This window comes from Xyrauchen texanus, chromosome 26 (assembly GCF_025860055.1).
Source record: "Xyrauchen texanus isolate HMW12.3.18 chromosome 26, RBS_HiC_50CHRs, whole genome shotgun sequence".
In the NCBI taxonomy this organism is placed as follows: domain Eukaryota; kingdom Metazoa; phylum Chordata; class Actinopteri; order Cypriniformes; family Catostomidae; genus Xyrauchen; species Xyrauchen texanus.
Genome location: NC_068301.1, coordinates 14,719,020 through 14,746,564, shown reverse-complemented (window position 1 = coordinate 14,746,564; position 27,545 = coordinate 14,719,020). Strand labels below are relative to the sequence as shown.

The following is a 27,545-nucleotide window of genomic DNA, read 5'->3' as shown; positions in this document are numbered from 1 at the left end:
ATTTTTAATTATTATTATTTATTTAATTGTGAAGTCCTACCTTGAAAATGGCATGCACTGAAAAGATTACTAGTAAGATTGACTATTTTCCACATATTTATACACAGTTTTTTCTAAGTAAATTTTAATGGTATAAAAATTAAGTAAAATCTACTTCGACAAGTCAAGTCATTTTTATTTGTATAGCGCTTTTCATAGCACACATAATTTCAAAACAGCTTTACAGAAAATCATGCATTAATAGAAAATTAAACCATAAATTGTAAACTTTGTATAAAAGTAATGAAATAGTTAAATAATAATTGTATTTAGTGAGTGAGGCAACTGTGGCAAGGAACACAAAACTCCATAATATGTTGATTAATGGAGAAAAATAACTGTGGGAGAAACCAGTCTCACTGTGGGGGCCAGTTCCCCTCTGGAAACAACATGAATATTAATGCCAATACTAGTTATTTTTTTAAAGTGCAAGTCATGTTTTAACATTTGTAAACTAAGTTTTAAGGGTCAGTTTTTAAACAAAGATTTTGTATGAAATCTAAGATTAATGATGACTATGAAGTCCATCCTGAATTAACTGCAGAAGTTCACATAGATGCAGGGGCCAATGTAAATTCATTACATAATATTGATTAAAGTGAGTAAGCAAATGTAACTTAAACATTTCAGTTAATACAGTTTTACTTATAAATCTGATGTACATGGTACTTAATTTAACTTAGTACATTTTAAATAAACAAATTCTATGAAAATGTAACTGTAGAGCAGAGGAGGGCAGGGCCGGGCTGGAACAACGCACACCCGGTACCCAATCAGCTTGATGGGGCCGCGTGAGGGATAAAGGCGGCCGCTGACGACGGTTTGAGAGAAAGAGAGATTGGCATGCAGCTGCTCTGTGTTTATGTTTGTGTGTTTTTGGTTCAGTTTATTAATAAAACTATTATTTATATTGTCAAGCCAATTCTCGCCTCCTCCTTTCCCTTAACCCGCTTTACAGTAACATTTAAAAATGTCCTTGTAAACATGTTTAATTGTGTACATAGACATATAGAAGCCTTCCACTGGGAAGCTTATTGCATAGTTTATTAGACAACATCTACTTGCATTTCTGGCAATATACAAGATACATAGCTGTGCATTCGGATCTCAACACTTGGTGCACAAAACACAACGACGGTGACAATCTACAGGTACATTTTTGGATCATGAATGGTTTAATTTTGAGTACAAATGAACTTTAAACTTCATATAAAAACAAAAAGTTACAAAACTTAACAATAAAATAATGTATAAATATACTTGCAAACAGTGAAACCATGCAAGCTCATTAATTATTCAAGCCCGGTGAAATGAACTCAAATAAAAAAAAAAAGGTTTTCTGCTTTAGGTTAATGCATGATGACACATTGTATAAATAATAAACAATCAAAAATAATATTTACATCTAAGCTAGAGCATTTGTTTTTACATGCTTGAATTGAGTAAGTTCACACAAACGAACTTATTCAATGTAGAAAGTACTTAAGCTTTTCTACTAGATATACTTAACCACAAAATAATTATTTTCAGTGTGAAACATTGCAGTTTCAATAAATATTAGATTTCTTGCAAGGCATGGCACATTTTGTTTTAATTAGAATTTATATTTTGTGGAAAAATTAATAGAAATCAATAACTCATTGCAGACAGTTATGCATAAGCCTTTTGAACAAATGTTTTTAAGATGATGCAAACATACATTCTGTCAGATGTCTAAACTTTAACTGGTACTACTGCAAAATATCCATATTTTTTAAAATTGTAGTTCAAAGTCTTTTATTGGATAAAAAGCTAATGTACAACATCTGATAATGGAATGGGTTTCGAAACATAAGAAGGAAAATGAATGGTTCAGACACCTCCTATTGCAAATGATGCTCTACAGACATTACAAGGAATAAAACAGCTTCTTTTTTTTACTTCTTTTGGATGTCATCTTGGTTCTCTCAACTTTAAACCCCCCTTTCAGGTCAGTGACTCTGCAGACCCAATCCATTGTTGTATACTCCCCCTACTGGAGTGGAATGCTGTTTCAGAAAACTCACTATCAAGTGGTTTTCAAGTCAAGTCAAGTGGTTTTTATTCTCGTTTCAACCATATACAGTTAGTACAGTACACAGCAAAACGAGACAACGTTCCTCCAGGACCATGGTGCTACATAAAAACAACAAAGGACCAACACAGGACCACATGAGACAACACAGCAAAATAAAATACCTATATAAAATACCTATGTATACCTATATAAAGTGCACGTGCAAACGTGTGCAAAGTATGGGACAGTACAACAAATTACTGACAATGAGCAGGACAATAGACACAGTGCAGCGCCGACCAGTACTCAGTAGTGCAAAAACCATAAACATAACATACTATGAGATAGTGTTCTATGGACATAGCAGTTATTGGGGTAGCAGACAGTTATAAAGTGACAGTAATTAAAGTGCAACTCAGGACACGTGTGTGTGTGTGTGTCAAACCAGTCTCTGAGTATTGAGCAGTCTGATGGCTTGGGGGAAGAAGCTGTTACACAGTCTGGCCATGAGGGCCCGAATGCTTCGGTACCTCTTGCCAGACGGCAGGAGGGTAAAGCGTTTGTGTGAGGGGTGTGTGGGGTCGTCCACAATGCTGGTTGCTTTGCAGATGCAGTGTTTTTTGTAAATGTCTTTGATGGAGGGAAGAGAGACCCCAATGATCTTCTCAGCTGTCCTCACTATCCTCTGCAGGGCTTTGCGGTCCGAAACGGTGCAAGTCCCAAACCAGGCAGTGATGCAGCTGCTCAGGATGCTCTCAATAGTCCCTCTATAGAATGTAGTGAGGATGGGGGGTGGGAGATGTGCTTTCCTCATCCTTCGAAGAAAGTAGAGACGCTGCTGGGCTTTCTTGGTGATAGAGCTGGTGTTGAGGGACCAGGTGAGGTTCTCCGCCAGGTGAACACCAAGGAATTTGGTGCTCTTGACGATCTCCACAAAGGAGCCGTCGATGTTCAGCGGAGTGTGTTCACCTTGTGCTCTCCTAAAGTCAACAACCATGTCTTTTGTTTTGTCGACATTCAGGGACAGGTTGTGGGCTCTACACCAGTTCGTCAGCCGCTGCACCTCCTCTCTGTATGCTGACTCGTCGTTCTTGCTGATGAGACCCACCACGGTCATGTCATCGGCAAACTTGACGATGTGGTTCGAGCTGTGCATTGCTGCACAGTCGTGAGTCAGCAGAGTGAACAGCAGTGGACTGAGCATACAGCCCTGGGGGGCCCCAGTGCTCAGTGTGGTGGTGGTGGAGATGCTGTTCCCGATCCGGACAGACTGCGGTCTCCCAGTCAGGAAGTCCAGGATCCATATAGATGCTAGATTTTGCTGCACCTTCATAAGATAATGACCATATTACAAAATAGATAGTTCCAGTCCTGGATGCACACAATTAAATTACAGTTATGATGTGAAACACTATTTTTTTTTTTTTTTCATATATATTCGTTTTGATGTACTCTCCATGCTGGGCTGAGCAGACCTCCCTATCCATTGTTACTCAGGGACTAACTCAAATGTTCTCTACAGGGTCCTGTAGCCCCTTCCTCTCTGTTCAGCACTCCTTCAGATGGCCCTTGCCCTCCTCCACCACCAGGACCTCCTCCGACGTTCATGGAGAACAGTCCTAAACCAAACAACACAGCAGCCCAACACAATGCTCTGTTTGCTCAGCTCAACCAGGGAGAGGCCATCAGTAAAGGTGGGCAAGAGGCCATCATATAAACCTCTCAATTAGTTACTTTAACGGCATCAAAACAAACCCCATCACTGATGTCATGTAATATGTTCTGCCTTTAGGTTTAAAGCACGTGTCTGATGAGCAGAAGTCCCATAAGAACCCGTCCCTTCGCTCTCAGGCAAGGACACACCAGGGATCTCCAGCCAAAGGTCAGAACTCAAGCTCGTCTTTCTGTGCACCTGCCAAGAACCACTCCCCGGTGCTGGAACTTGAAGGAAAGAAGTGGAGGGTGGTAAGTTCCCCCGGCCCCTCAACCTGCATGTATCTGGCTATGTTTGGAATAGGGTTAATGCACACTAATCATACTGTTTTAGCAGAATGCAGTATGTATACAGTATGCACATTTTCTGTAAACATGGAATACCCAGATGACATACTAAATTTACTGTATAATGTGTGTAAACATTTGCAGTATGCAACAGAATACACTGCGAAGAATACTGTATCTGGGTTTTTCTTCAACTTAAGGCACTTCTAGCAGTCAATGAATAGAAAGATTTAAAAAAATTTAAGTAGTTTAATTTGTTTGCTGACAACGTTACCATGCTAAGCACAGTGCTATGCACAATGATCATGTCTTATCAAGTACTAATTCTAAGAGCAATTTTCGTGACAGTGCAAAGTGCAAGTAGGCATGGGTAGGAGTGTTTGCGCTATCTGTGGGTGTGTGCACGCAAACTTTGGGTGTAATGTATGTAAATTAAATTCAGCAAAGTGCTATTTGCTACTTACCCTCAAAATAAGTAATTGAACTAAGATGTTTGAGAAGCATATCATATATCAGTGCAAGTCTAAAATCAGTTCCTGCATTTGCAGTTTGGGGATTTCACCAGCTGGTGGTAATAAAGTCCATCTCCAAACTCTCAATAAAGTTGAACATCAAATAATGTCCCTGACAATCATTGATGTTGCCAATTTATGAAACAAAAGATGAGACTTGTGTTAAACTTTCTTGGGGTCATGGTGTATTTTTTAAATTATTATTAATGTATTTATATTTACAATTATATTTATGATCTAATTTGTATTGGTATTTTTCCACCTGTGATTTTTGGGATTTGGGATGAATTTTTTTTTTACCACTTTGACCACCATTATTTTGATTATATTTTTGTTTCATTTAAAGTGAACTTTACATTACCAACTTCTTATAAATGTTGGAAATGACGCCCATAAACAATACTGTAGATACTTACAAGTGATATATATACCTTGATTTTTATTTATTTATTTTAAATAACTTATCATATTTCATCTATAAGCATGCTCTTTGCTGACACTTTTGTCGACTTAGATAACAAGCACACTAACTTTTGAAGAAAAAAATAAATAAACGGTGGTACAGTCATCCTTTTTTGAAAATAGATTGAAATAATTTTCACACAAAAAATATTGAAATGGTTTATTTCACTCATTGTTTAAAGATTCTCATAGTTTAAAACATATAATAATTTGTATTTAATACACTGCATGTAAGTAATAATGGATTTTCATAGTTTAATATTAAAAGTCTGGGTCTTGGACAAAGCTCTAACAAACAAATCTATACATACAAGGCATTTGAAAAGTACAGAAAATAAATAAATTAATTATAATAAAAATCAACCCCTTGAACATGAAATTGCCCAAAGTTGAGGAAACACCCATCCCACAATGCAGTGTGCCTGACTTGACCTATTGTGATTAATGAACCAATCTGACATTTTACTTTAGATTGGCTTAAAAATGCAAATAAAACCGTTTTTGTTTCTGAAATTATAACTGGATGCAGCTCGCTGAATAAATGCAATATATTCAGGTCATGTGACAAAAATATGGCATACTACTGTTTGAAATGTTCATCGCTGCTAGTTTACACCGTGTCAGTATACAGTGTTCACTCTGCAGTAAGCTGTGTTAGTATTCAAATTCAAACATTAACTCTGTCTTTGAACTGCTGGATATCTGTAAGTTTGTGTCTAAATGTAATATGTATATATCTAGTGAATAAGGTATTTTTGTTGACATTTTAAAAAGTCAAAGAACAAATGGTTGACTGTTTAATTTTTGGAAGTATGTCGAAGTGGCTTACATTGGCTTACACTGACACCTAGGGGCCTGGATGTTGCATCATTCAAACAGTAGTTTTCAGTTACAAATGCCACTGTAGAAATTCACTATGCCCAGTCACCCATGATTAATTTAATCCATGAATGAAATTTTCTAATAACAGGGCAGTTACTGAGATAAAACGAGTAGTATTCAGATGGTCATGTGATGCTAAAATGGCTGCTCCCATGAGGCGCCCCTATCCCATGTAGAATAAAAGAGCTTTTATAAGGTCACTGATATGACTGAACTCTTCATCTCACAGTGATGTGGTCATGATTTTATACATGTTTAAAAATGACTATTCATTTCTTTAGAAGTAAAACTTTTTAAATTAGGAACAAATTACTGAGTGAACCTTTTAAGTATATTATAATAAAGGGTTGATTTCCATATAATGAGCCTGATTCAGTGGGAAAACATTGGATTACTCAAACAAATTGTTTGCTGTATGTGACCATTGTTGTTTCATTTTGGAACTAATGTCATTTTAGAACTATTTTGTTGAAGGGAGCAAAAATACACAATTACTTGAATTTGTACATGCAACATCTCAATATTTGTTTCATAATACATGCTTTATTAAGTTCATTATAATTAACATTATCTAAGTTAGCATGTTCTTAGTAATAGTAAGAAATGTTGAAAAGCCTCTAGATATTGTACAAATACTCTAAATACTTTAAATATATTTTTAAAAGTGCAGGAGACTCATGGAGCTATGTATCTTCAAAAAAATGGTGATTATTTCTCTAAATAATCACCATTGGGGGGGGGGGTGAATGTAGAAAGGCATTAAAGTTATAATCCCATGCACTTGCTGACTAGGCTACTGCGCCCTGTCCTTGCATTAAACCACATGTTTAATGGATCTATTGTGTGCATTTGGCCTATAGGAGTACCAAGAACAGGCTCATGATCTAGTGATAGAAGAGACAGAGCTCAAACAGGTGGTTTATGTCTTTGGCTGTAGCAGTTCCACACTCCAGATCAAAGGCAAAGTCAACTCCATCATAGTGGGTAAGAAGAGCTCCTCTTAACACCAGCTGCTTCTATTCTGTAATGTTATCTTTTTCTTTATCATAGCACTGCACACCATGGCTGGGTAATGTCTGCCTCTGTCCTTGCAGATAACTGTAAGAAGCTTGGACTTGTGTTTGACAGTGTGGTGGGCATTGTTGAAATCATCAACTCCAGAGACATTCAACTTCAGGTTAGAAGAGACGTAAATGTTTGTACATAACAAGTTGCAGGCAGAAGTGTTTTGTTCTGCGAGCGATCTGCACTACAGGTTGTTATTGTAAATGAGAATGTGTTAACGTAATGTATGTGCATGAGTAATAGTCACAACTGCGAGAATTAATAAAGATTGTTGTCTACACAAGTCCAAATGTTAAGTAGCCTTGTGCCATTCATTCGTTGATCTTTTGCCAACGTATGACAAAGGAGAAAGATGTTTTACATGACATTGCTGTATATGGAGCTGTTCCGCAGTGATGTCAATTTGTGGGTCAACCCGGAAAGCTAAATGCCATGGGTTTCTATTGGAATTTCCAATGGATATTTTAGAATAGCATTTAATTTTTTTCTGTTTATATAAAATAATCAAAAATGTAAGTTATACCTATCACAAGGATGCAAGTTAACGTACTTGACGAATCAGAATTTAAGCACACAACTATTTTAAAATTCACATTTGTACATAATTTATTTTTTTTGCAGTCCGTTTAAGGACTACAAACTTGTTTGTAATGTCAGCCACTAAAGTACTTTTTTGGCCTCACAGGTTTTGGGGAAAGTTCCTACCATTTCCATTAACACAACTGAGGGTTGCCATGTCTACTTGAGCAAGGATTCACTTAACTGTGAGATTGTCAGTGCCAAGAGCTCTGAAATGAACATCCTGGTTCCTGAGGGAGAAGATGACTATGTGAGTGTATTGACACTGGCAGTCTCTTACACCTACATATATAACCCTTTTGTTTAAAAAAATAACTTAATGTGTTGGTACTAAAATAAGAATTTTATTAATATTAAAGTGTGTAATTTCTGCATAATCACAAAACTTATTATTTTCATACAGGTTTCTCAAGCACTCTGCATATTGAGCTGGGATAAAGAAAAGTGTTCTAACATAGAAAAAAGTTACACACCTTTAAAATGTGGAAGAAAGCTGTTATAGGCTTTAAATGTTGATATTATTGTTGAAGCATTGTTTGTGCATATTTTACGCACATACTGTATATCTAACAAATATCTTATCTTTTGATACACAGAGGGAGTTTCCAGTTCCAGAACAGTTTAAAACGGTTTGGGATGGGTCCAGCTTGGTGACAGAGCCCACAAAAATGGCTGGTTGATTCCTCACCTTTTCCAGCATATCGTCTCTTTCCTCCTACTCAGAACTCTTCATGCACTTTCACTGTATCACTTAGCTAAGACGTAAGAACTCAGTATTAACTCATGCATTGTGGTTGTTAGAGTTGTAGTTTTAGGATCAGTGCCCGATTGCATAAAGTACCTTAAGTGTAATTTTCCCTTAAGAACACCCTAAAGATTCCCTTGAATTTAAAGGAGTTGCAGAAAATAACCGTTACGTGTTACGTTTACTTAAGAATGCCCTTAAAACATGTTAAGTGTTGCATAAAGCCCCTTAAGGTTGGGAAAACTTCACCGTTAAGAGTTACAAGGTTTCTGAAAAAACAAGATGGCTTAGTTTATAGAACCAATTGAAGAGTACAGCAGGTCAAGGCAATTTTTTTTAAGCTAGAATAACTACTGCAGGAGTACATATTTGGTAATCATGTATTATGAGAAGTTTCCAACAAGCTAGAGGGCGATCTAATAGGAACACACGCAGATAATTGTGCCTCTCTGCATCTTTACAAACTGTATAAACGGATGCATTAAAATCATGTCGCAATTTAATTTGAGATATATCGCAAATATGTATATAGGCTGTATATCTTACAGTTTTACTGACCACCAATAATATTCTTAATTTCAATCAGTTGCAATTTCTGCACAGTTATACAAACATCTAACATCTGTACCTGGCACAGTCATTCAAATTCAAAGGTGTGTTCCTCAGGAGGGTGCTTACTGGCCGTAAAAGCAGAATCCTTCATTAATTGGTCCACATGCAAAACTCAGGATATTTTTTTTACTTAAACTGGAAAGATTTGAACACAAAAAAGTGTTTGAATCTATCAGTTTCGAGGATTGTACATCATACAAATGGAAATCCGCCTCAGTGTTTCCTCCAGAAATTAGTTGAAAAATATGTATGCCGTAATCACAAACGACTGTAAAGTGCTGAGAACAGTTGTCATGTGACAACACTCCCCTCGTGCATTTATTTTCCGCTTCAGAAGAGGTCGTACAATAACTTACACATTAGTGATACTGAGAAAGTTTAATAGACATTTAAATGAAAATAAAATCATAGTATAAAGTTAAAGTATTTTCTATGTGGTAAAATTTCCCAAATGTTGGTCGTGATATTTCCGATCTTCTGAAAGTTGGTAGGGACATCTTGTATCCATGGTAACAGTAGAATTTGATTATGGTAAAACCTGACTCACTGTAGTAAAACCCTTAACGGTTTCCCTTAGCTAAGAGAAGTGTGAAGGGGATTATATGCAACACCCTTAGGTAAGGGAAAGTCAAACTTTAAGTGTTGTACTTAAGGGAAAAACTTAAGGTCTTTTATGCAACCGGGCACAGATCATTAGGATAAAGAGCAAAATATTTACAAATTCTGTTTTCCACACACCAATTTTGAAACCTTTTTACAAATCTCCAGACTTAGATAATTTTCACCTTTTTATTGTGCAGAATCATGGCATGATAATTTGTTAATATGTAACTTGTTTGTCGTCAACACAAAGTGATCTGTAACGTCAAAGTTATATGTCAATAAGTAACTTTTAAGAAATACATTTCTTAAAGGAATATTTCGGGTTCAGTACAAGTTAAGCTCAGTCGACAGCATTTGTTGCATAATTTTGATTACCACAAAAATGTGTATCGACTCATCCCTCCTTTTCTTTAAAAAAAACAAAAATCGAGGTTACAATGAGGTAGAGGTCTGCATTCCTTCAGAACTCCCATTGGATTTCTTGTGGCGTTGAAAAATCTCCAAGTTGAAGGCGGAATTGGACGGTACCTCCGTGAGATGTGGACGGGAGCGGGCGGTCAGAGAATAGCCTGAAAAATATGATATGGATCTCTTTTTTTTATTTTATTAATTAATTAATTAATTAATGCAATGTAAAATAAATGTGTAAACAGCTTGTGCATTAAATTATCCAACATATAGAGCAGGCAGGTATAAAACTGGGCTTTAAAAGAATGGCAGAGCAAACCGCACACTGTGTCGTCAAAGGATGTGAAACTAGGACTACAAAATATTCAATTTAGTGTTAAGAAACCAACTTCAGGCATTCAAATTTGTGTCATATTTACACGTTATCTGATAATAGCAATGACAGAAAAATAAAACGTTCTTTGTGTACACTTGTCTATTTCTATGGCTTTTGCTCTATGTGGAAAACAGTTGTGGAAATGAGAGATGTCGGGAAGAAAATGAGGGCAGAGAGCAGGTGAACCTGGAGTCAAATTCAGCGGGAGCGTTCGGGAGCGGGATGGAAAAAACAGTCCCGCGCAGACCTCTACATTGAGGCACATACAATGGAAGTGAACGGGGCTACGTTTTTTTGAGGGCTTAAAGGCAGAAATGTGATGCTTAGAATTTGATAAAAGCACCTACATTAATTTTCTGTAAAAAAAAAAAAAAATGCATTATTTAAGCTTTAAAGTTGTTAACTATTTTTTTTATTAATAACTACTGTCTTGACGAACACAAAATAGGTATTGTTTTAAAGCTTAGAAGCTTACAATGCATTTAGGAATTATGACAAAAACTCAACAAGTTCTTTGAAATTTGCAGACAAATCAGAACTGTTCCGTTTTGATCATTTATTAATAATTGTGCACTGCACAAATTATTGTAATTGGTAAAAACATCAAACTGATCATATAACCATGTGTCATATGTTGTTTGAAAGTTCTCAAAGAGTAGAATACAGCCAGATAATCCACATGAAGCACAATGTACACACAGCACATAATATAATATTTGGCTAAAAACACGTTCGCTTTCCTGGATCAGATTTCTTTATCAGAAATTATGTAGTACGTTGTCCAGCGTCATGGAACACTAAACCAATTTTATTAGGATTCAGATCACTGCAATCAGAGATAGAAGTCATCCAAATATGGGCAGAGAGGATTGTTCACCCTAATTACATATGGCCACCAGGAGATGGTACCAAATACGTGGCACAGACTCAGTGATGTCTTAAATGACACAAAATGGAACTGAATGAGATCTCATTACTCATGCCTGCATCCTTTGGAGAGAGAGCATACCTTTAGTCATTGTTGTACAATTATTATGTTTTATTTGTTTCTGAGAGGCTTTTGGACACTTGGGGATGTTTTTGGACACTAGGATAAATTATTTTGGAATGCTGTTACTTTTGATTGCTTTGTCGTATTAACACACAATTTACTCAGTTACAGGTAACATGATTCGAAATTAAACAAAAGCTGTTTTTCTGATGTACCTTATTTACACCCTGAAATATATAATGTTAAATCAGAAAAATAAGAACAAAAAAACTTTGCTCAAAAAAAGGTTAGTATGTGATTTTATTACACTAAAATCATGTTAACAAGCATATTGTTTATGTCTTGTGGCTATACTTTTGAAACAGTATTTTAACATTTACAAATTGGCCCCATTTACTTCCATTGTAATTCACACACTGTAACCCAGATTTTTTCGTTTTATTTAAGAAAAAAAAGGGACAAATCTAAATGATTTGTTGTAGTAATCAACATTATGCCACAAATGCTGTTGATTGAGCTTCACTACTGAACCTGAAATATACCTTTAAATTGTTGTTCATTTAACTGTCTGGAGTTTTTGGTCTTTGACATTAAAGACTACTTTCTGTTGATTGCATAAAATATCAGTTAAATAAATCATAGTTCTTTGTAGTAAAACAATTGAAATTTGATCCAAAAGCAATAAATATTTGTAATTGAAGGCCCTATATTTCCAAATGAACCCATTAGCTTTTTGATAGTGACTGTTTTCTCAAACTTAGATTAAGCATTGTTTCAGATTTAATGGAATTACAAAAGTGATTCTCCGGTAGAGAGGTTATCTCTGTTTAGGGAAACCAGTCCATTCTGTTTTGAGTTGTTAGATTTCACATTTCCTAATCTCAACAGACCCCAGTTTTAGTTCATAGCATTTATTATTTTGCAATAAAGCATGCTTATGTTTTGAAGTAAATTCAATTACATGGTAAACTTCAGAGATAAATCAATGGATTATTGAGAGTCAAGGCGCTTCTTATAAGTGTGATAACTGGTCTTTGTTCGTCAAATGAATGAGTGCCTTTGGGGATTTTTCTTTTTTTTTTTTAATAAGATTTTATATTATCTTAATTTAGTTTAAAAACTAGAATGCTTAATTTTGTCTCTTTGCAACTGCCCATTTCTGAAATGTCCTCCTGTTAGTCGCAAAGGTTTATATTGACTGGCATCCCAGATGTCATTCAACACCATCAGGTTGGTAATAACATGTGTATGTGCCATGTTAAAACATAACAAAAAGTAAAATTTAGTGGGTGAAACCTGGAAATGAAATTTTCATCGTTTACTATACTGTTTGTATTCTCACTTTCACATCTGTCTGTAAATGTTCATCATGCTTTAAGTGTTCTTGAACATGTACTTTAGCTCATTTTGAATGTATGCCAACAGGTGTTAAATTGTAGCACTCTTTAGTACTTAAAAGGGAATAATTGTTACATTTGTTTGGTCAGTGAACAGTCTACAGTACATTTAACTAAACATTTCTGTAATGCAGTTTAGCAATTATAAATACAAAGTAAAATTTGTGTACACTGTATTAAATTGCACACCTTAAATTGTACTTTACCATTACCAAAGTATGCTGACGTTACCATATATTCTATCAAATAAAGAAATTGTGAAATATCTACACTGTTATTTATACTTATATTGACTATTCCTGCATCAGAATAGAGCATCAGTTTAGTTGTCTTTCTACAAATGCAGAATGAATTTGTGAGACTATGGCTCTTTACTGAAACCATGGTCATAAATTAATTCCCTGACAGCAAATTAACTTGCAGACTTTCAACATAGACCAGCAATGTGAAAACATCCATTTGGCAAACAAGATCAGAATGTGAAGTATTTGCATTGCTGAATGCAGTTACTAGTGAATAGTAATATAATAATTAAAAGTTTGGAATAATGTACAGATTGTTAGGAATTCCTTGTCTTGTTTCACTGTTGCCCTCTGTCTGCCATTTTTGTCACCTTTGCATTCCATAGTTTTCACTTTTGTCCCTTGTTTAGCTCCACTGTCTCACTTGTCATTGTTTAGAACTACACTTCCCAGAATCCACCTGCCATCGTCACTGCCATTTTGTTCATTGTTTTCACCTGTGTCTCATTCTGTCATCACTCACTGTGTATTTAAGCCCTGCTTTTTGTTCACTCCTTGTCGTTCGTTGAATGTTGTTAGCCTGGTGTGTGTGTTCCCTGCCTGTGTTTTCTAGTTTTATGTTTATTTCCCCATTGAGGGTTTTCCTTTGTGTTTTTTCTTGCTTGTTTATTTAATAAAGTGTAACTGCGTTTAGATCCGCATCTCCTCGTCTGCCTTGCTGCTCAAGCGCGACACAGATTTTGCTGTTTCGGAAGGAAATTGGTAGTTTGATTCACCAAAGTGGCATTCAACTGATCACAAAGTATAGTCAGGACATTACTGATGTAAAAAACAGCACCATCACTATTTGAAAAAAGTCATTTTTGATCAAATCTAGACAGACCCCATTTCCAGCAGCAGTCACTCATTTTTTATTTTAAATCTTTGTAGTTTAAGAAGTTATGAAAAAAAAAAATATAATAGTCATTTTTCATGTTTTTAATGTCCTGACTATACGTTGTGGTCAGTTGAATTCCACTTTGGTGAATTAAAGTACCAATTTCCAAAATCTGTACATTATTCCAAACATTTGGCTGCCAGTGTATATATATATATATATATATATTACTCAATGATAATGCTTTAACTCAAATATGAAAGGACAATTTGTATAAATGTTCAGACATGTTCTACCTCAAAAAACAGATTTTATAAGCATAGAATCTAGTTTTAACTCACCAGTATGGAGTATGGAAAGAACAACATGGCTTGGTAGCAGAAGTTCATGGTATATTCTGCCCTCTGGTGGCAAACATGGCATCACATGGAGAGAGTTTAATGTTGTTGCGTAAACTACTTAACTAATGTTACAAATAGGGGCTATAAAGGGGTGAAGTTTAGAACGTTTCCAAGGGCCCTGGACAGACAAGGCCACTTTGCACTGAGTAAGCTAAAATGTATTAAAATTAATCTGGAGGTGGGGGGGTCTGGATTTTCTTTGCCTTCAGATATTCAAATTAATATTATTTTCATATTAGATGACATAAATCAACATGTAAAACATAGAAAATCCAATATTTCCATTATAAACGAAGTCCTATCAACCCAACAACAAGTGACACAAACACTCTAATATTCCTTCATAAATTTTTAGTTATTTCTATTAAATGCTTTAAGTTGATATAATGAATTTTTCAAACTCAAAATAGTTTTTAGAGTCTCTTATTAAATGCACAATCATGCTTATGCTCATGTTTATTAATAATGATAACATTTCATGAAACAAAACAATTGTACAGTATAGGTTGCAATAAGATTGGGGTCCCAAGGGCAAAGTTGTCAGGAGGCCCAAAAATCATAAAGGTGCCCCTGGTGACAAAACACGTGAGATACTGCTTTACATTGAAGGTGAAGAAGTGTGTATTTGTTTTTAAAAAAATAATTCTGGTTTCATTCTTTTTTACATTTATTTCTGTATTTAATATAATTTTCAATAAAGAAAACAACGACTTTTTTTCACTCTATCACACATGAAATTCTCTTTTACATGAAAACAATCAATGCAAAACATTATTACATATTTTGCCTTTAAATACAATTATCATCTGTTCATGGCTAATGCTTGATAACCATGTTTCCTTCTGAGTCCTGAGTGAAAAGCATCTCTGGTTCGAGGTCAGATTCTTCATCCTCCTTTTCTAGAAATCCAACAGATTGTCTACTGCAAGACTCTTTGCTCAAGGATAAATTGGATTGGTCTTTTAGTTGGCTCCTCGAGTGTTGGTCACGATGAGCAATCACACGAAAGCCCTCTGAGTCCTGAGTGAACAGCACAGCGAGAGTTTCTCCAATCATCTCTGTGCTTGTCTCCTTATCTGGTTTCCTCTTTGGGGAAAAAGTGTATTTGTCCTTTAAATTGCACTTAGCTGGACTTGAAATTGAATGCTGCTTAAAAGTTGATAGAGAATTGCGAATGGGTGATGCAGGCCAACTATTTTCTTTTCCTATTAGTTTCATGGGTGATGGCTTTTGTTTATACCAAGCTTGCTTTTGATCCTTATTAGTAACTGCAGAAGAACTTGGTCTTTTGTGGTTTTCATTGACATGCCTGGAGGTTTCAAAAGGTCCCACAATAGTGGAGTTCTGATCTCTTAAAACACGTTTATCCTTCAACCCAAGATCTTGAGGCCTTGGAGACTGGAGCAAATCCTCACAAGAATCTTCAGAGAGCTTCCTGACCATCAAAAGATCATGTCCCTGGGAGAAAGTCTCAGTTTCAGGGATTCTTTGACTCTCATCTGGGATTCTTCTTCCAACAGATGCATCTTTATTCCAATATTCCTGTGTCTCTAACACATTTTGGTCTGTATAATGGGCAATAGGTCTCCTCTTTTCAGGTGGCTCTTCTTCCTCTGGCTCAAAGCCGCATATTAAATGGAGGAAACGCTGCTCTTTTTGGTCATCTGAATCATTAGTTGTCAGCTTTTCATAATCTGAATCACAGTTCTCCTGATCCACCTCAGATGTTTGACTGGTTAAAAGATCAGAGTCTATAGATGGTTCCAAAGTCATCCCATGTTTTCTTTTGGCACCAGTGAGAGTCTTTGTCTGCATGGAGGTGTACATCTCAGCACGGGCCACAATTGGTTTATGATCTGAACAAAGAAAACATACCAGTCAGGAAGGGTAAAAGAGGGGCAAAGCAACAGGGTTCCGAAACTTTTAAACCAATTAATGCCAATGACCTTTTCAGTCACTCATGATTAATGGATAATATTTTGTAAAAAAATATTTTAAAAGAGGATTTCCATTTGTTTGGGTGGGAAGCCTGAAAACAAAGGTAATTGTAAAAGGTGTGATGATTTAACAATTTAGCATCACATAACCTGATACAGCTTTGGAATATCTTACCTTTAGGTTTGGGTGAAAAGAAAGATGATATTGAGCTCTGTCTTGTGACAGGCATGTTAAGTTTGGTTTGAGTGAAGCTCAGTGCCACAGCCACACTGTATCCTCCAGATCTGGCCATTGGGTTCAGTAATTTGGAGATTGGACGGGTTAAATATTTCTAAAAACAAGGAGAAAGGATACCTGAAACCACTTCTTTTAATGCAGGAATATGTATATGTTTCCTTTCACAGAAATAAATATATTTTCAATGCACTATAAATAAATTAGATTTTGTATATTAAAGAATATATTTTTATAATAATATCATATTTTTTATTAAGTGTTACCTTTTGTTTCTTTTCTTTTAACTCTGCTGTGTCGAGCCATTTTCCACACTCTTCGCTTGCTGATGCTGCAGGTTTTAATTGAGTACTCTTAGTGGATTTCATTCTCTGAGGAAACAAGAAGCAGTGTTTACAAATCTCGCGCAGTCAAATATCCAGAATCGGGTTATATAGCGGTAGCGCACAATAATAATCTGAATCACTAAGACTGTGATTAAATAAGATAATGATTAACTTAAAAAGATATACACGTTTTCTAAATTGAAATTTTAGAATAGTTAGAGTATTTTAGATTCTCTGTTTACAGTTGTTGTCGACTTGCCGTTCCCGCGCGCGTGTTCAAAGACACTCTTGGGTTGCCAAGTATTTTCACGAATGTCTGACATCTGTGTAACTCATGTTGTTACTGATAGATTTTGGTGAACATTTATAATAATATATTATAATTATTTATAAATTAAAATTAGTAATGCGTTTAATTAATAATAATCAATACATTAACTATAAACATGTACGTATACATCTAAAATTATTATGCCATAACTTTGCTTACGTTTCTCATTACTTAGTAGAGACTATTTAGCAGAGACGGACCACTTCTATTAAAATTAATAGGAGAAATTGGAACGCCCAACGATTGTAGAGAAGTCCCGCATTACAGGTAAAAGAGCCAATCGGCTTTTAGATCCAGAGATCGCCTGTCAGTCAACTAAGAAACGTGAATGCGCATTATCTGAACCAGCCTCAAATTTTTTTAATTTTTTTTTGCATGACTGAGCTGAAGAAGCACAATTTATGAAACAATTGTTGTCAGACTTTACTGCTGATTTATAAAATGTTCTTCAATTGTAATCTTGATCAAACGCTTTAGAGATTTTGGTCTTTACACATTCAAGTAGATATTAGCTGTGCTTTTATGGCTCTTGTTTACATACTGGTGCGTCCCAAATCACACACTTCTGCACATTTCTACGCCATTTTGTAGAGTAAGTAGTGCAAGTAGTATCTTTACACGGATTATCCTACATTCCACTTCTGAAGTGGGCACTACGAGAATGTCACGTTCAAATGCTTTGTTGTCGGAAAGAACGAAATACATGGACGACGTCTGGTTTGTTCATACGTATTTCTTGTGGAACTTTTACTTTGACATCATAATTCATATTACTCAGTTAGCTTGCTAATGATAATGGAATTCTGGTCAGATATAAGCTATTTTCACAGTTTAAAAATGAACAAAATGCATCAATTGTTGCTGATATACATAAATGAATATGACGGAAATATGGACCGACTTGCCTTGAAAATGAGTTTGTTAGTCAATGAGCTCCGTGTAAAAATGGAAGGCTTGGCAACCATCCCAATGAAAAGCACACATGTACTACACTGTGAGATATATGAGTAACACATCACAGTATTCTTTGGAAGATAAAATCAATACATATTAATCATTTATATTACTTACATTTATATTACGGGTAAAAAAAAAACTTTTTATTTTATTTTAAATATGTTTTTCATAGAGCAAAAGACGTAATGGGAGAGTGGAGAAAACAGGAAGTGATTGAATCATCAGGCGACCTCACGTCAGCTTTCAAAAGTGGGTGACGTCAATAAAAGGGTGAGTGACTTCTCTTGTTTCTTATGCCTTTTCGCTAAAAAAAAAATATTTAACTTTTTGATACTTTCATATTCAACATCAATTTTGTATACTTTACTGAGTTTGGATGAATCAGTGACAACAACGTCTCTTGTATAGTTAGAGCGAATTGAAGGTAGGAATATTAGCTAGCTTGCTGTGCTAACATCGCCATTTATTTGTCAACAAATAAACAAACCAGCACAAGATGTTATATTTTCAAGTTAATATTCACCATTTGCCTAGACAGGAGTGCGTCAAACATGTCGTGAAACTTCTAAAATGTAATGTTGTTTATGTTTTCTAACTAGAAGCATCTGTATTTCCTTAGCTCGTATTGACACTGAATCAGTACAGAGATAGTGGGTTTATTTGTAGATACTGTATTTGTAGGCAACTCAATAGGTTTTGATATACAGCCATTGTGTATGTCATTATTTACTTCGAGAAAAGTGGCCTGTGGCTAAACCTAAAATAATTTGATTGTCTCTTTAAAATGATTTTGTAGATATTCATCATGTTTCATGGAATACCTGCCTCTGGAGTGATGGGTGGAGGTGAGTGAGCGAAATCATAAGCATCTAAACAATTATTCTTTCATGCCTGTCACTTACTGCTATGAGAGTTCTGCATTTTCACTTGGCTAATGTCAGGTTTTTTTTTTATTATTATTTACTTGCTTCTTCAAATTAATTAGCACCTGTCAACAAACCAGAGCTGTATGAGGTAAGGGTGTTACTATAAGTAGTTGTGATCAATAATAATAATATCTTTTCTGTCCCCACTAATTTTTTTATTTTTATTTTCATCTGTCTCTTAAAGGAAGTGAAGTTGTACAAAAATGCCAGAGAAAGGGAAAAGTAAGTTATTCAGAGTTGACCAACATCATATTAGACAATATACATTGTATTCTGTATCCAGGCATGTGGAAACTTGCCTTATCAGCTGAGCTATTATGGGTTCTTAGTTTGATTGATTGATTGATTGACTGACCGATGTTACACTTAAGACAGTATAGGAGGACAATGTAGGTGATGGTGTTGTCGCATCACATTTGAAGTCCTTGTTTACTTTGTTTTGAAAGATATGACAACATGGCAGAGTTATTTGCTGTGGTGAAGACACTCCAGGCTCTGGAAAAAGCCTACATTAAGGACTGTGTGACTCCCAATGAGTTAGTTACATCCTCATTTTATACTGAATGGCATGATTTATATCTGTCTGAGCAAAATGTAATAAATATTTGCTTTATTTTTTGCAGATACACAGGAGCTTGCTCAAGATTGCTGGTCCAGTACAAGGCTGCTTTCAAACAGGTCCAAGGATCAGATGTGGGCTCCATCGATGACTTTTGCCGTAAATACAGGGTACAGCTTTGTGCATATTATTTCTATTTTAGTAGCGCTAAATTCAATAAATGAAAAAATATTTATTTCCCGATGCATCTTCATTAAAACAATCTCAATTACGATTCTTAAATCCCAAGATCAAACTATGCGCAACCCTCCAACACAATGAGAGGAAATCACTCGCGTTTGCAACCAAATTTCGTGCTATTCCACTAAATATGTAGACATTTGGCAACTTTCTGGTAAACGTTTAGATTTCACTCTCCAGTGAATTGGGGTATTCAGCAGTGAGATGTTTTCACTTTGTGTTGAGGGTAAAAGTTGTTCAGTGTAAGGTGTATCCAAAGACTCATTTGTCATTGAATAATGTCTCTTTTAATATCCTTTGTTCTTTTACAGTCAGTTGTTGATCAAAAACAACATAAAATAAATATTTAATTCTAATCATGCATGGCACTGATGAGATTGAGCCATATGAGTCCTCTCTTGATAGCATGTGCTCCTCTACAGTCGTTCTTTACAGAAATGCTGGGTTTCCTTAAAGAGACTGTGCTTTTTTTTTTTTTAGTATGTGTTCAAAATATCAGTGTAAATAGTGCAAATTATGCAATTAAACAAACATGTATCAAAATATAATATATGCAATATAATATTTATTGGATCTTGGGTCAATAATGCATTGGTCCAAGGCATTGTACATATTCAGGTGACCACTGAAAAAAACAACATTTTTGTAGCAAACCATTTAGTATGCTACACGTTTACGAATTCTCTGCTCTTTCATATTTCTTTTCCTCTGTGTACATGGCAGCTTGACTGTCCACTGGCCATGGAGAGGATCAAAGAGGAACGACCAATCACCATCAAAGATGACAAGGGCAATCTGAACCGCTGCATTGCAGACATAGTATCTGTATGTATCTTAAACTTTTCGATGCAGAGAATACTAGAATGAAAAGCTTTACTTGAGTTAATGCCAGAAAGCCACTACATTATTGAGCATGTCTTTGTGTTCCAGCAGTTCCATTAAATAGATGTATACGATCAGACTAGAAATTTTCCTTCTTCCACAATGCCAATATGTAATTTGTCACAGTGCTCCACAGATGTATTAGATTATATAGTGCATTGAGTTGGAAGCCCTACTTAGATAAGCAGAGGCTTCAGTCACCAGAGGTGGGAGCAAGTCACACTTGTTCAAGCAAGTCTCAAGTCTTAACCATCAAGTTTCAAGTCAAGTCTCAAGTGCAGTGTAGACAAATCAAGCAAGTCAAGTTATTGACTCACCTCAAGCAAGTCAAGTCAAGTCCTGATGAGTTTCAAGTCGAGTCAAGCCACAGGTCTAAAATAAATAGAGGTTACATTTTTAAATAAATATTTATTTTTGCTCTGAAAAGATGAACTTGTATACATATCTTTACATGCATTTTTTTTAATGAATTGTATAACAGTAATGTGTTATACAATATATATATTAGTAAATTGCATTAATGAACATGCACTGTATTTTTATTGTGGGCACTTAAAAATACTTTGAATACTTCTAGATACCTTTTTATCCAAATTGTTTAGATTTTTAGAATTAACCGGTTAAAATGTATAACACTGAGTATGCTGTGTTAAAATGCGGTCAGATTTTTACATTGATCTAACAAAAATGGCAAATGGGCTGAATTAAAATGCTAATTCGCTCTCTGACAGTAGGTCCCGCTTATACAGCAGAAATATAGCTGTTACCCTGGTAAAGCCTGTACACAAAGCAGCCCTACGCTTATAAACAATACATTAGGCATTATACCAGGGGTTGGGAACTTGTGGCTCTTTGTTAAAAATCAAGTGGCTCGTCTGGTGTCTCACCATTCACCAACACATGGTCGTTTAAAACTTTCTAGAGATCATGTTATGATAACTTTCTAGAAATGCTGTTAGTCAAAAGATGCGCTTGAAGAAACACGCTTTATTATATTTTTAAGAACAGACAAAAGAAAAGCCGTCAATGATTGTGTCTGATTTGATGTTTGTTCAGAGGCGTGCAACTGGACCCTGTCTCATGGAGCAAGCCAATGTAAAGAGTTATCGCTCCTTTTTCTCCGTTTCATTCAACTGAAAACTGTTTGCAAGAATAATGTAATCTATGAGAATACTGCACATGATCTCATAAGGTACTGTTTGTTTCGCTTTACTTCCACGGAGATGTTCGCTCTTACACATTGTGAAGTAACTCTGCAGGTTCAGTAATATATACAGGTATCTTTGTATTAAAGAAACAAAGATGAAAATGACTAAATCATGAAGTAATTCAATGCACTTTCACATTGAACATAAAATTTTGTTCTGTTTTATTTTATTTAGGCAGCATAAACTGTATTACCCAAACGCAATACAAATACATTCAATAAGTACACACATTTGGCAGCATTTTTTGGGAACACAAGGGAATTTATTAGGCTTATTTGTTATGATGATGATTATTATAATATATGTCTTTTTAGTTCTTAATTTGTATGCTATTAGTAATTTTTCACCTGGTGTTGCTGACTGACGCTTGCGTGATTGCATATTGGGCCGTTGGAGACTGTTAAGTGTGGATTTTGGGAGGTGGTTATATATAAGATTCTTTAATCACTTCGTTATTTTAATAGCTTTTTTCATTTTGTTTAAAGTTCAATTTGAATTTAGAAATGTCTTTTAAGTTTTTTGTGTTTCAATAAGTTAATTTAATTTTTAAAGCAAAATCAATCAAGCAAAAACATTCACCATATAATAGAATATCAATATTTAAATTATCTCCTATGTGAAAAAAGTTTCCCGACCCCTGCATTATACATGGGTAAGATGAAAAGAAAATGCCATCAAAGCTTTTCTTGAACTGTTTGATCCCTTCAGAGATACATTTATATAGAATAGTCATAAAGGTGTTGCATTCAAGGGCTTTAGTTCATAATCACTATGAGGGCACTTGGATTTCATCACAAGCCATCAGTATATTTTATACTATATTTTTAATACAGTGTTCTGACTGCAAATCTGCCTGTTATGTTTTTATATTGCCAACAAATGGAAATGGTATATTGTTGACTATTGAGAAGGTTTTAAAAAGGCACACACACATTTGTGATTGCAATGTCAGGTAATTTCAATTTGTCATGCTAGAAAACATGAGATTAATCATGAATCTTTTTAATTTACTGACAATCCTCAAACATTTGAGGTCGAGCGTTAACTGCACAGATGCAGATCAGTGGCGCTGGTGGGCTTACATTTTTGCATATTAATTAATTGATGTCGCAATATTTTTTAAACACATTTCATTACTGTTTATAATAATTTATTGAAAATAATAATAATAAAAAACGTTAAAGTCATTGTCGAGTCATGCAGGTCAAGTCTCGAGTCACTAGTTCTCAAGTCAAAGTTAAGTCATTTTCTTAATTTAGTCAAACAAGTCCTTAAATTTGCAACTCGAGTCAAGTCATGTAATTCGAGTCCCCCACCTCTGGCAAATACAGTGGTTTAGCATTGATATTGCTGTAACTTGCAAGCTCTGCTCCTGTAACATTCTACCTTCTTTATAAAGCTTGCTTGCATGCTTTATTGCGAGCAAATCCATATCGACTGTTATTCTGGTCTTGTAGTGTAAAATGTTTTGAACAAATAAATTTGATTAACATTTTAAACGTTTGTTTTTCTCCCATGCAGCTCTTTATAACAGTGATGGACAAACTTCGACTCGAAATCCGTGCAATGGATGAGGTACTCCTTTCACAGCATGGGTTTAGATTACATCACCTTTTTAGATACTGCTCACATCATTCTGAATGTAAGCTTTGAATAATTTAGATGATTGTTTTATAGATCCAGCCTGACCTGCGAGAGCTCATGGAGACCATGAACAGGATGAGCAATATGCCCCCAGATTCAGAGGCCAAAGACAAAGTCAGCCTCTGGTAAGGCTAGTTTCACTAGTTTCCATCTAGGGTACACATTTTTAAAGTGTAGTTCTGTCCCAAATGTAACATTTAATGTAATTATTTTACTAAACATTTGAAAAGTACATGATGTGTTGCCTCAAATAATATACAGCCGTTGGCAAAAGTATTGGCAAATGTTTCTGCTTCAGTTGTTGTGTTGTTGATTCAAATTGTTTCTAGATTAGGATTATATTCTGATTGGATTATATGAGTTTACCTCTAAAGAAAGATGTGCAGCCATCATTGCTTTGTATCAAAATGGCCTCACATGCATGGAAATTGCTGCAAAGAATATTGCACCTGAAAGAACCATTTACCGGATCATCAAGAAATTCAAGGAGAGTGGTTCAACTGCAGTGAAGAAGGCTTCAGGACGTCCAGAGTCTCCAGCAAGTGCCAGGATCATCTCCCCTTGAGGAGTCGGCTACGGAATCGTTTCACCACCAGTGCAGAGCTTACTAAATAAATATTGGCAGCAGGTTGGTGTGAGTGCATCAGTGCAACAGTGAGGCAAAGACTTTTGGACAATGGCCCGTGTCAAGAAAGGCAGCAAAGTAGCCACTTCTCTCCAAGAAAAACATCAAGGACAGACTGAAATTCTGCAGGAAGTACAAGGATTGGACAGCAGAAGACTGGTGCAAAGATATTTTCTCTGATGTAGCCCCCTTCCGACTGTTTGGGACATCTGGAAAATCGATAGTGCAGAGAAGAAAAGGTGAACGCTACCATGAGTCCTGTGTCGTGCCAACAGTGAAGCATCCTGAGTCCATTCACGTGTGGGGTTTCTTTTTATCCAAGGGAGTTGGCTCTCTCTTCTGCCCCAAAACACTGCCATGAATAAAGAATGGTATCAAAACATCTTGCAAGAGCAACTTCTCCCAACGATCCAGGAGCAATTTGGTGACGATCCATGCATTTTCCAGCACGATGGAGCACAATGTCACAAGGCAAGAGTGATAATGAAGTGGATCAGTGATCATTACATTGAAATTTTGGATCCGTGGCCTGGCAAATCCCTGGATCTTAATCCCATAGAGAACCTGTGGTCAATCCTCAATAGGCGAGTGGACAAACAGAAGCCCACAAATTGTGATCAAATCCAAGCACTACTAAGTCAAGAATGGATTGCTATCAGTCAGCATTTGGTCCAGAAGCTGATATCCAGCATGCCAGAGTGAATTGCAGAGGTTATGTAGAGGAACAAGGGTCAACACTGTAAATATTGACTCTTTACATATATTGAGTGTTTTTGCCAATAAAAGCCTTTAAAACTTATGAAACGTATACTCGATGTTTTCCAGTATACCATAGAAACATGTGATAAAATAATCTACAAATACTGAAGCAGCATACTTTGCAAAACACAAATTATGTCACTGCCAATACTTTTGGCCATGGCTGTACATATTCGCACAATGTGGGGTGATGGTAAAGCATTTGTAAGGTGGTGTCTTCACAGAAGTTTAGCTAGATGTCACATTAAAATGAGCATGCTGACAATGGGCCTCATTCATGAAACTCGAGTAAACTTTTTTTTTGTTTGTAAATCGACATTTGTAAAGCCATTCTGAAATAAATTCTCAGATTCATGAAGGTTTTTGTATTTTCAAAACATTAGTTGGTGTGAACAAAATTATGAATAATTAAATGAGTGAAATTAACCTTAAAAAATAACAAATTATTTAAAAAACCAATAGCCTATACTTTTTAAATCATAGCTTATTCTTAAATAGAAATGTACCATCATGATTTACCCGATGATGAAATGATGCTAAGTCCCCCATAAGAAACACATGATTGGGGTTCTGAAACAAGCCCAATCATGCAGGGCTTCTTAAACGCTGATTAGTCATTCAGACAACCCACCAACTAGTCAGTTTTGGAAATCCCTTGTCATGTCTATCAAACTGGACTTTTGTTATTTTCATTATCATGCATTTATACTTTTCATCTCTCTGAAGTATGATATTTAGACCTTGAGAATTTTTACTTGTGTAAGCTATACACAGAACTAGTGTGCACAGTATGCTTGAACTTTAATAAGACGGTGCTCACTGTTTTTTGGTTCTTCCTCGCAGGTTAACCACACTAAGCAGCATGTCTGCATCCGATGAGCTGGATGACTCCCAGGTTCGCCAGATGCTGTTTGACCTGGAGTCTGCCTACAATGCATTTAATCGTTTCTTACACTCTTCTTAAACACCCCCTTCCCTATCAGATCTATTTGAACTCCTTATCACCAGCTTCCTCTCTTTTATCAAACTTCTGTGTTTCTTTTTTTGCCCATGTCTCTTATTCTGTAAGTTCTTGAGATTTGCATGTAGAGACTCCTGTAAGAGTACTGCTTACTCAGGCTGATCATGTCTTTCAGTAGTGTTTGTTATTATCTTTATATTATTTACTGATTTGTTATCTTTGAAAAGTTTTTTTTTTTTTTTTTTTTTCTTTTTTTTTTTTACAATAAGAAATGTGACATGGAAATGTCTTCTTTTTTTTCTTTCCCACTATGTCTATGAAAGTTTTCTCTTGCTCCTGATCTTTAGGCTGGTTATAGCAGATATATTAAGCCATCGAAGATGCATTAAGAACATAGTGGAAAAATATCAAAAATATTTTGAGCATAATCTAGGTAAAATATGGTGGCCTATGTTAATACGTATGATAAATATCTGAGGGATGGTTTAAAAAAATCTCTTAATATCATATTAAAAACAAGGTTTGGCACAAATTTGTCAGCTATGAATGAAAATATAAACTGATAAAATCACTTTCCATGTTTCTCCTTGTTTAAGTAGATTATTTTCCTGTTTTAATTTTTTTCTTTTTGAAATGAGACAACTTTAAGTCATTTAGAGTAGCCTACTCCAGAATTGTTCATTGGTAAACTTTCTTTCTATAAAAAAAGAATCAAGTTTCTTTTTAAGAAGCTTGATTCTTAACTTGTGTGCACTGTCCTCTGATTGGTTTATCTCAATTAATGATGTAATAAGTCATATTTATTCATTGTAAATAAAATAGTTTTGAAATAAACTAAATAACAAACAAAAATAAAAATTGGTCCTGCTTGGTGTGTGCTGAAAATCTGTTTTGACAATTTTGTGGTGGCTTAATAATGTTTACAATGAAGTATTTGTGCAAAAACTTTCATGTGGTTCAACTGTCAAAGGCATGATGTATATCACAGACACATCTTTTTTTTTTTTTTTGTTTTACGCCTTTATTGAAGTAGCCAACTGATAATTACACTTTGTAAAGGAAGGCAAGACTAAAACAAGACATGACATTTGGGGCTTTACAATTTAAAGTGATCAGTAATAGATTTAAAGATTCTTTCAGGAGATCCATTCATGTTTAAAAGAGGTGGAATTTAGGTTGAAAGTTTGGACATTTTTGATTATGTAATTTTTGTTATTCACAATATAAAATTTTATAACATACTCCATCCTATTAATTATTTATGTAGGAAGGTATATTTCAAGGACAAAATTGAATTTGAAGTAGGAACTATCATGTAATTATACCAAATTCTAAAGACAGAATACACTTGTTAAAGAAATGAATGAAATCCTCCTAATTTTTACCACAAAATGGGCATTTATTATCGATATCCTTATATTCAGATAAAACCTGCATTATAATGATTTGTGTATCCCTAAGCTACCTGTCGTCATTCCGTTCTATTCTTGTTGAGAGCGCAGGTATTGTTACATCACAAAAAGGAATTCTTTTTCAGAGGTGAACGTATTTTGCTCGAATTTTCGAGCTTCTTGTGGGTCTGAAGTCGGTGGAGAATAGGTTATTTGTTGTTGATTTCTTGTTTCTTGATATATTTTACTTGTTTGAAATTTGTTCTTCAAAATGTTTGGCTGTGGTCCAAATCGTCCGCGTATTGTTTGGCGCAAGGTAATTCGCAAATACGTCAAA

The 27,545-nt window shown here is 35.3% G+C and overlaps 3 protein-coding genes across 4 annotated transcripts in view; 2 read left to right on the top strand and 1 right to left on the bottom strand.

The window, feature by feature from the left end:
• Positions 1 to 12,964, top strand: part of LOC127620102 (adenylyl cyclase-associated protein 2-like) — a 52,152-nt gene extending 39,188 nt beyond the window's left edge. Inside the window, exons 8-13 of the mRNA XM_052093202.1 lie at positions 3,597 to 3,768; positions 3,867 to 4,039; positions 6,792 to 6,915; positions 7,026 to 7,108; positions 7,682 to 7,825; positions 8,172 to 12,964. Of these exons, the coding sequence (XP_051949162.1) occupies positions 3,597 to 3,768; positions 3,867 to 4,039; positions 6,792 to 6,915; positions 7,026 to 7,108; positions 7,682 to 7,825; positions 8,172 to 8,255 (780 nt within the window). The 3' untranslated portion in view covers positions 8,256 to 12,964. The remainder of the gene's footprint in view (positions 1 to 3,596; positions 3,769 to 3,866; positions 4,040 to 6,791; positions 6,916 to 7,025; positions 7,109 to 7,681; positions 7,826 to 8,171) is intronic.
• Positions 12,965 to 14,759: 1,795 nt separating this feature from the next.
• Positions 14,760 to 16,984, bottom strand: LOC127620403 (aurora kinase A and ninein-interacting protein). Its single transcript, XM_052093631.1, has 4 exons — positions 16,968 to 16,984; positions 16,666 to 16,770; positions 16,340 to 16,496; positions 14,760 to 16,083 (listed from the first exon to the last, which is right to left on the bottom strand). The coding sequence occupies exons 2-4, from the start codon at positions 16,765 to 16,767 to the stop codon at positions 15,044 to 15,046; spliced, it is 1,299 nt and encodes a 432-aa protein (XP_051949591.1). The 5' UTR covers positions 16,768 to 16,770; positions 16,968 to 16,984; the 3' UTR covers positions 14,760 to 15,043.
• A 1,255-nt stretch (positions 16,985 to 18,239) lies between these two features.
• On the top strand, positions 18,240 to 26,688 carry LOC127620404 (vacuolar protein sorting-associated protein 28 homolog). Of its 2 annotated transcripts, none has more exons than XM_052093632.1 (10): positions 18,240 to 18,283; positions 18,810 to 18,858; positions 18,999 to 19,027; positions 19,124 to 19,161; positions 19,386 to 19,475; positions 19,563 to 19,668; positions 20,462 to 20,563; positions 23,350 to 23,403; positions 23,506 to 23,597; positions 25,700 to 26,688. In XM_052093632.1, the coding sequence occupies exons 2-10, from the start codon at positions 18,819 to 18,821 to the stop codon at positions 25,818 to 25,820; spliced, it is 672 nt and encodes a 223-aa protein (XP_051949592.1). In that variant the 5' UTR covers positions 18,240 to 18,283; positions 18,810 to 18,818; the 3' UTR covers positions 25,821 to 26,688. The 2 variants fall into 2 exon arrangements, with proteins under 2 accessions (XP_051949592.1, XP_051949593.1); XM_052093633.1 differs by lacking the exon at positions 18,240 to 18,283 and adding an exon at positions 18,402 to 18,437.
• Positions 26,689 to 27,545: the final 857 nt, after the last annotated feature.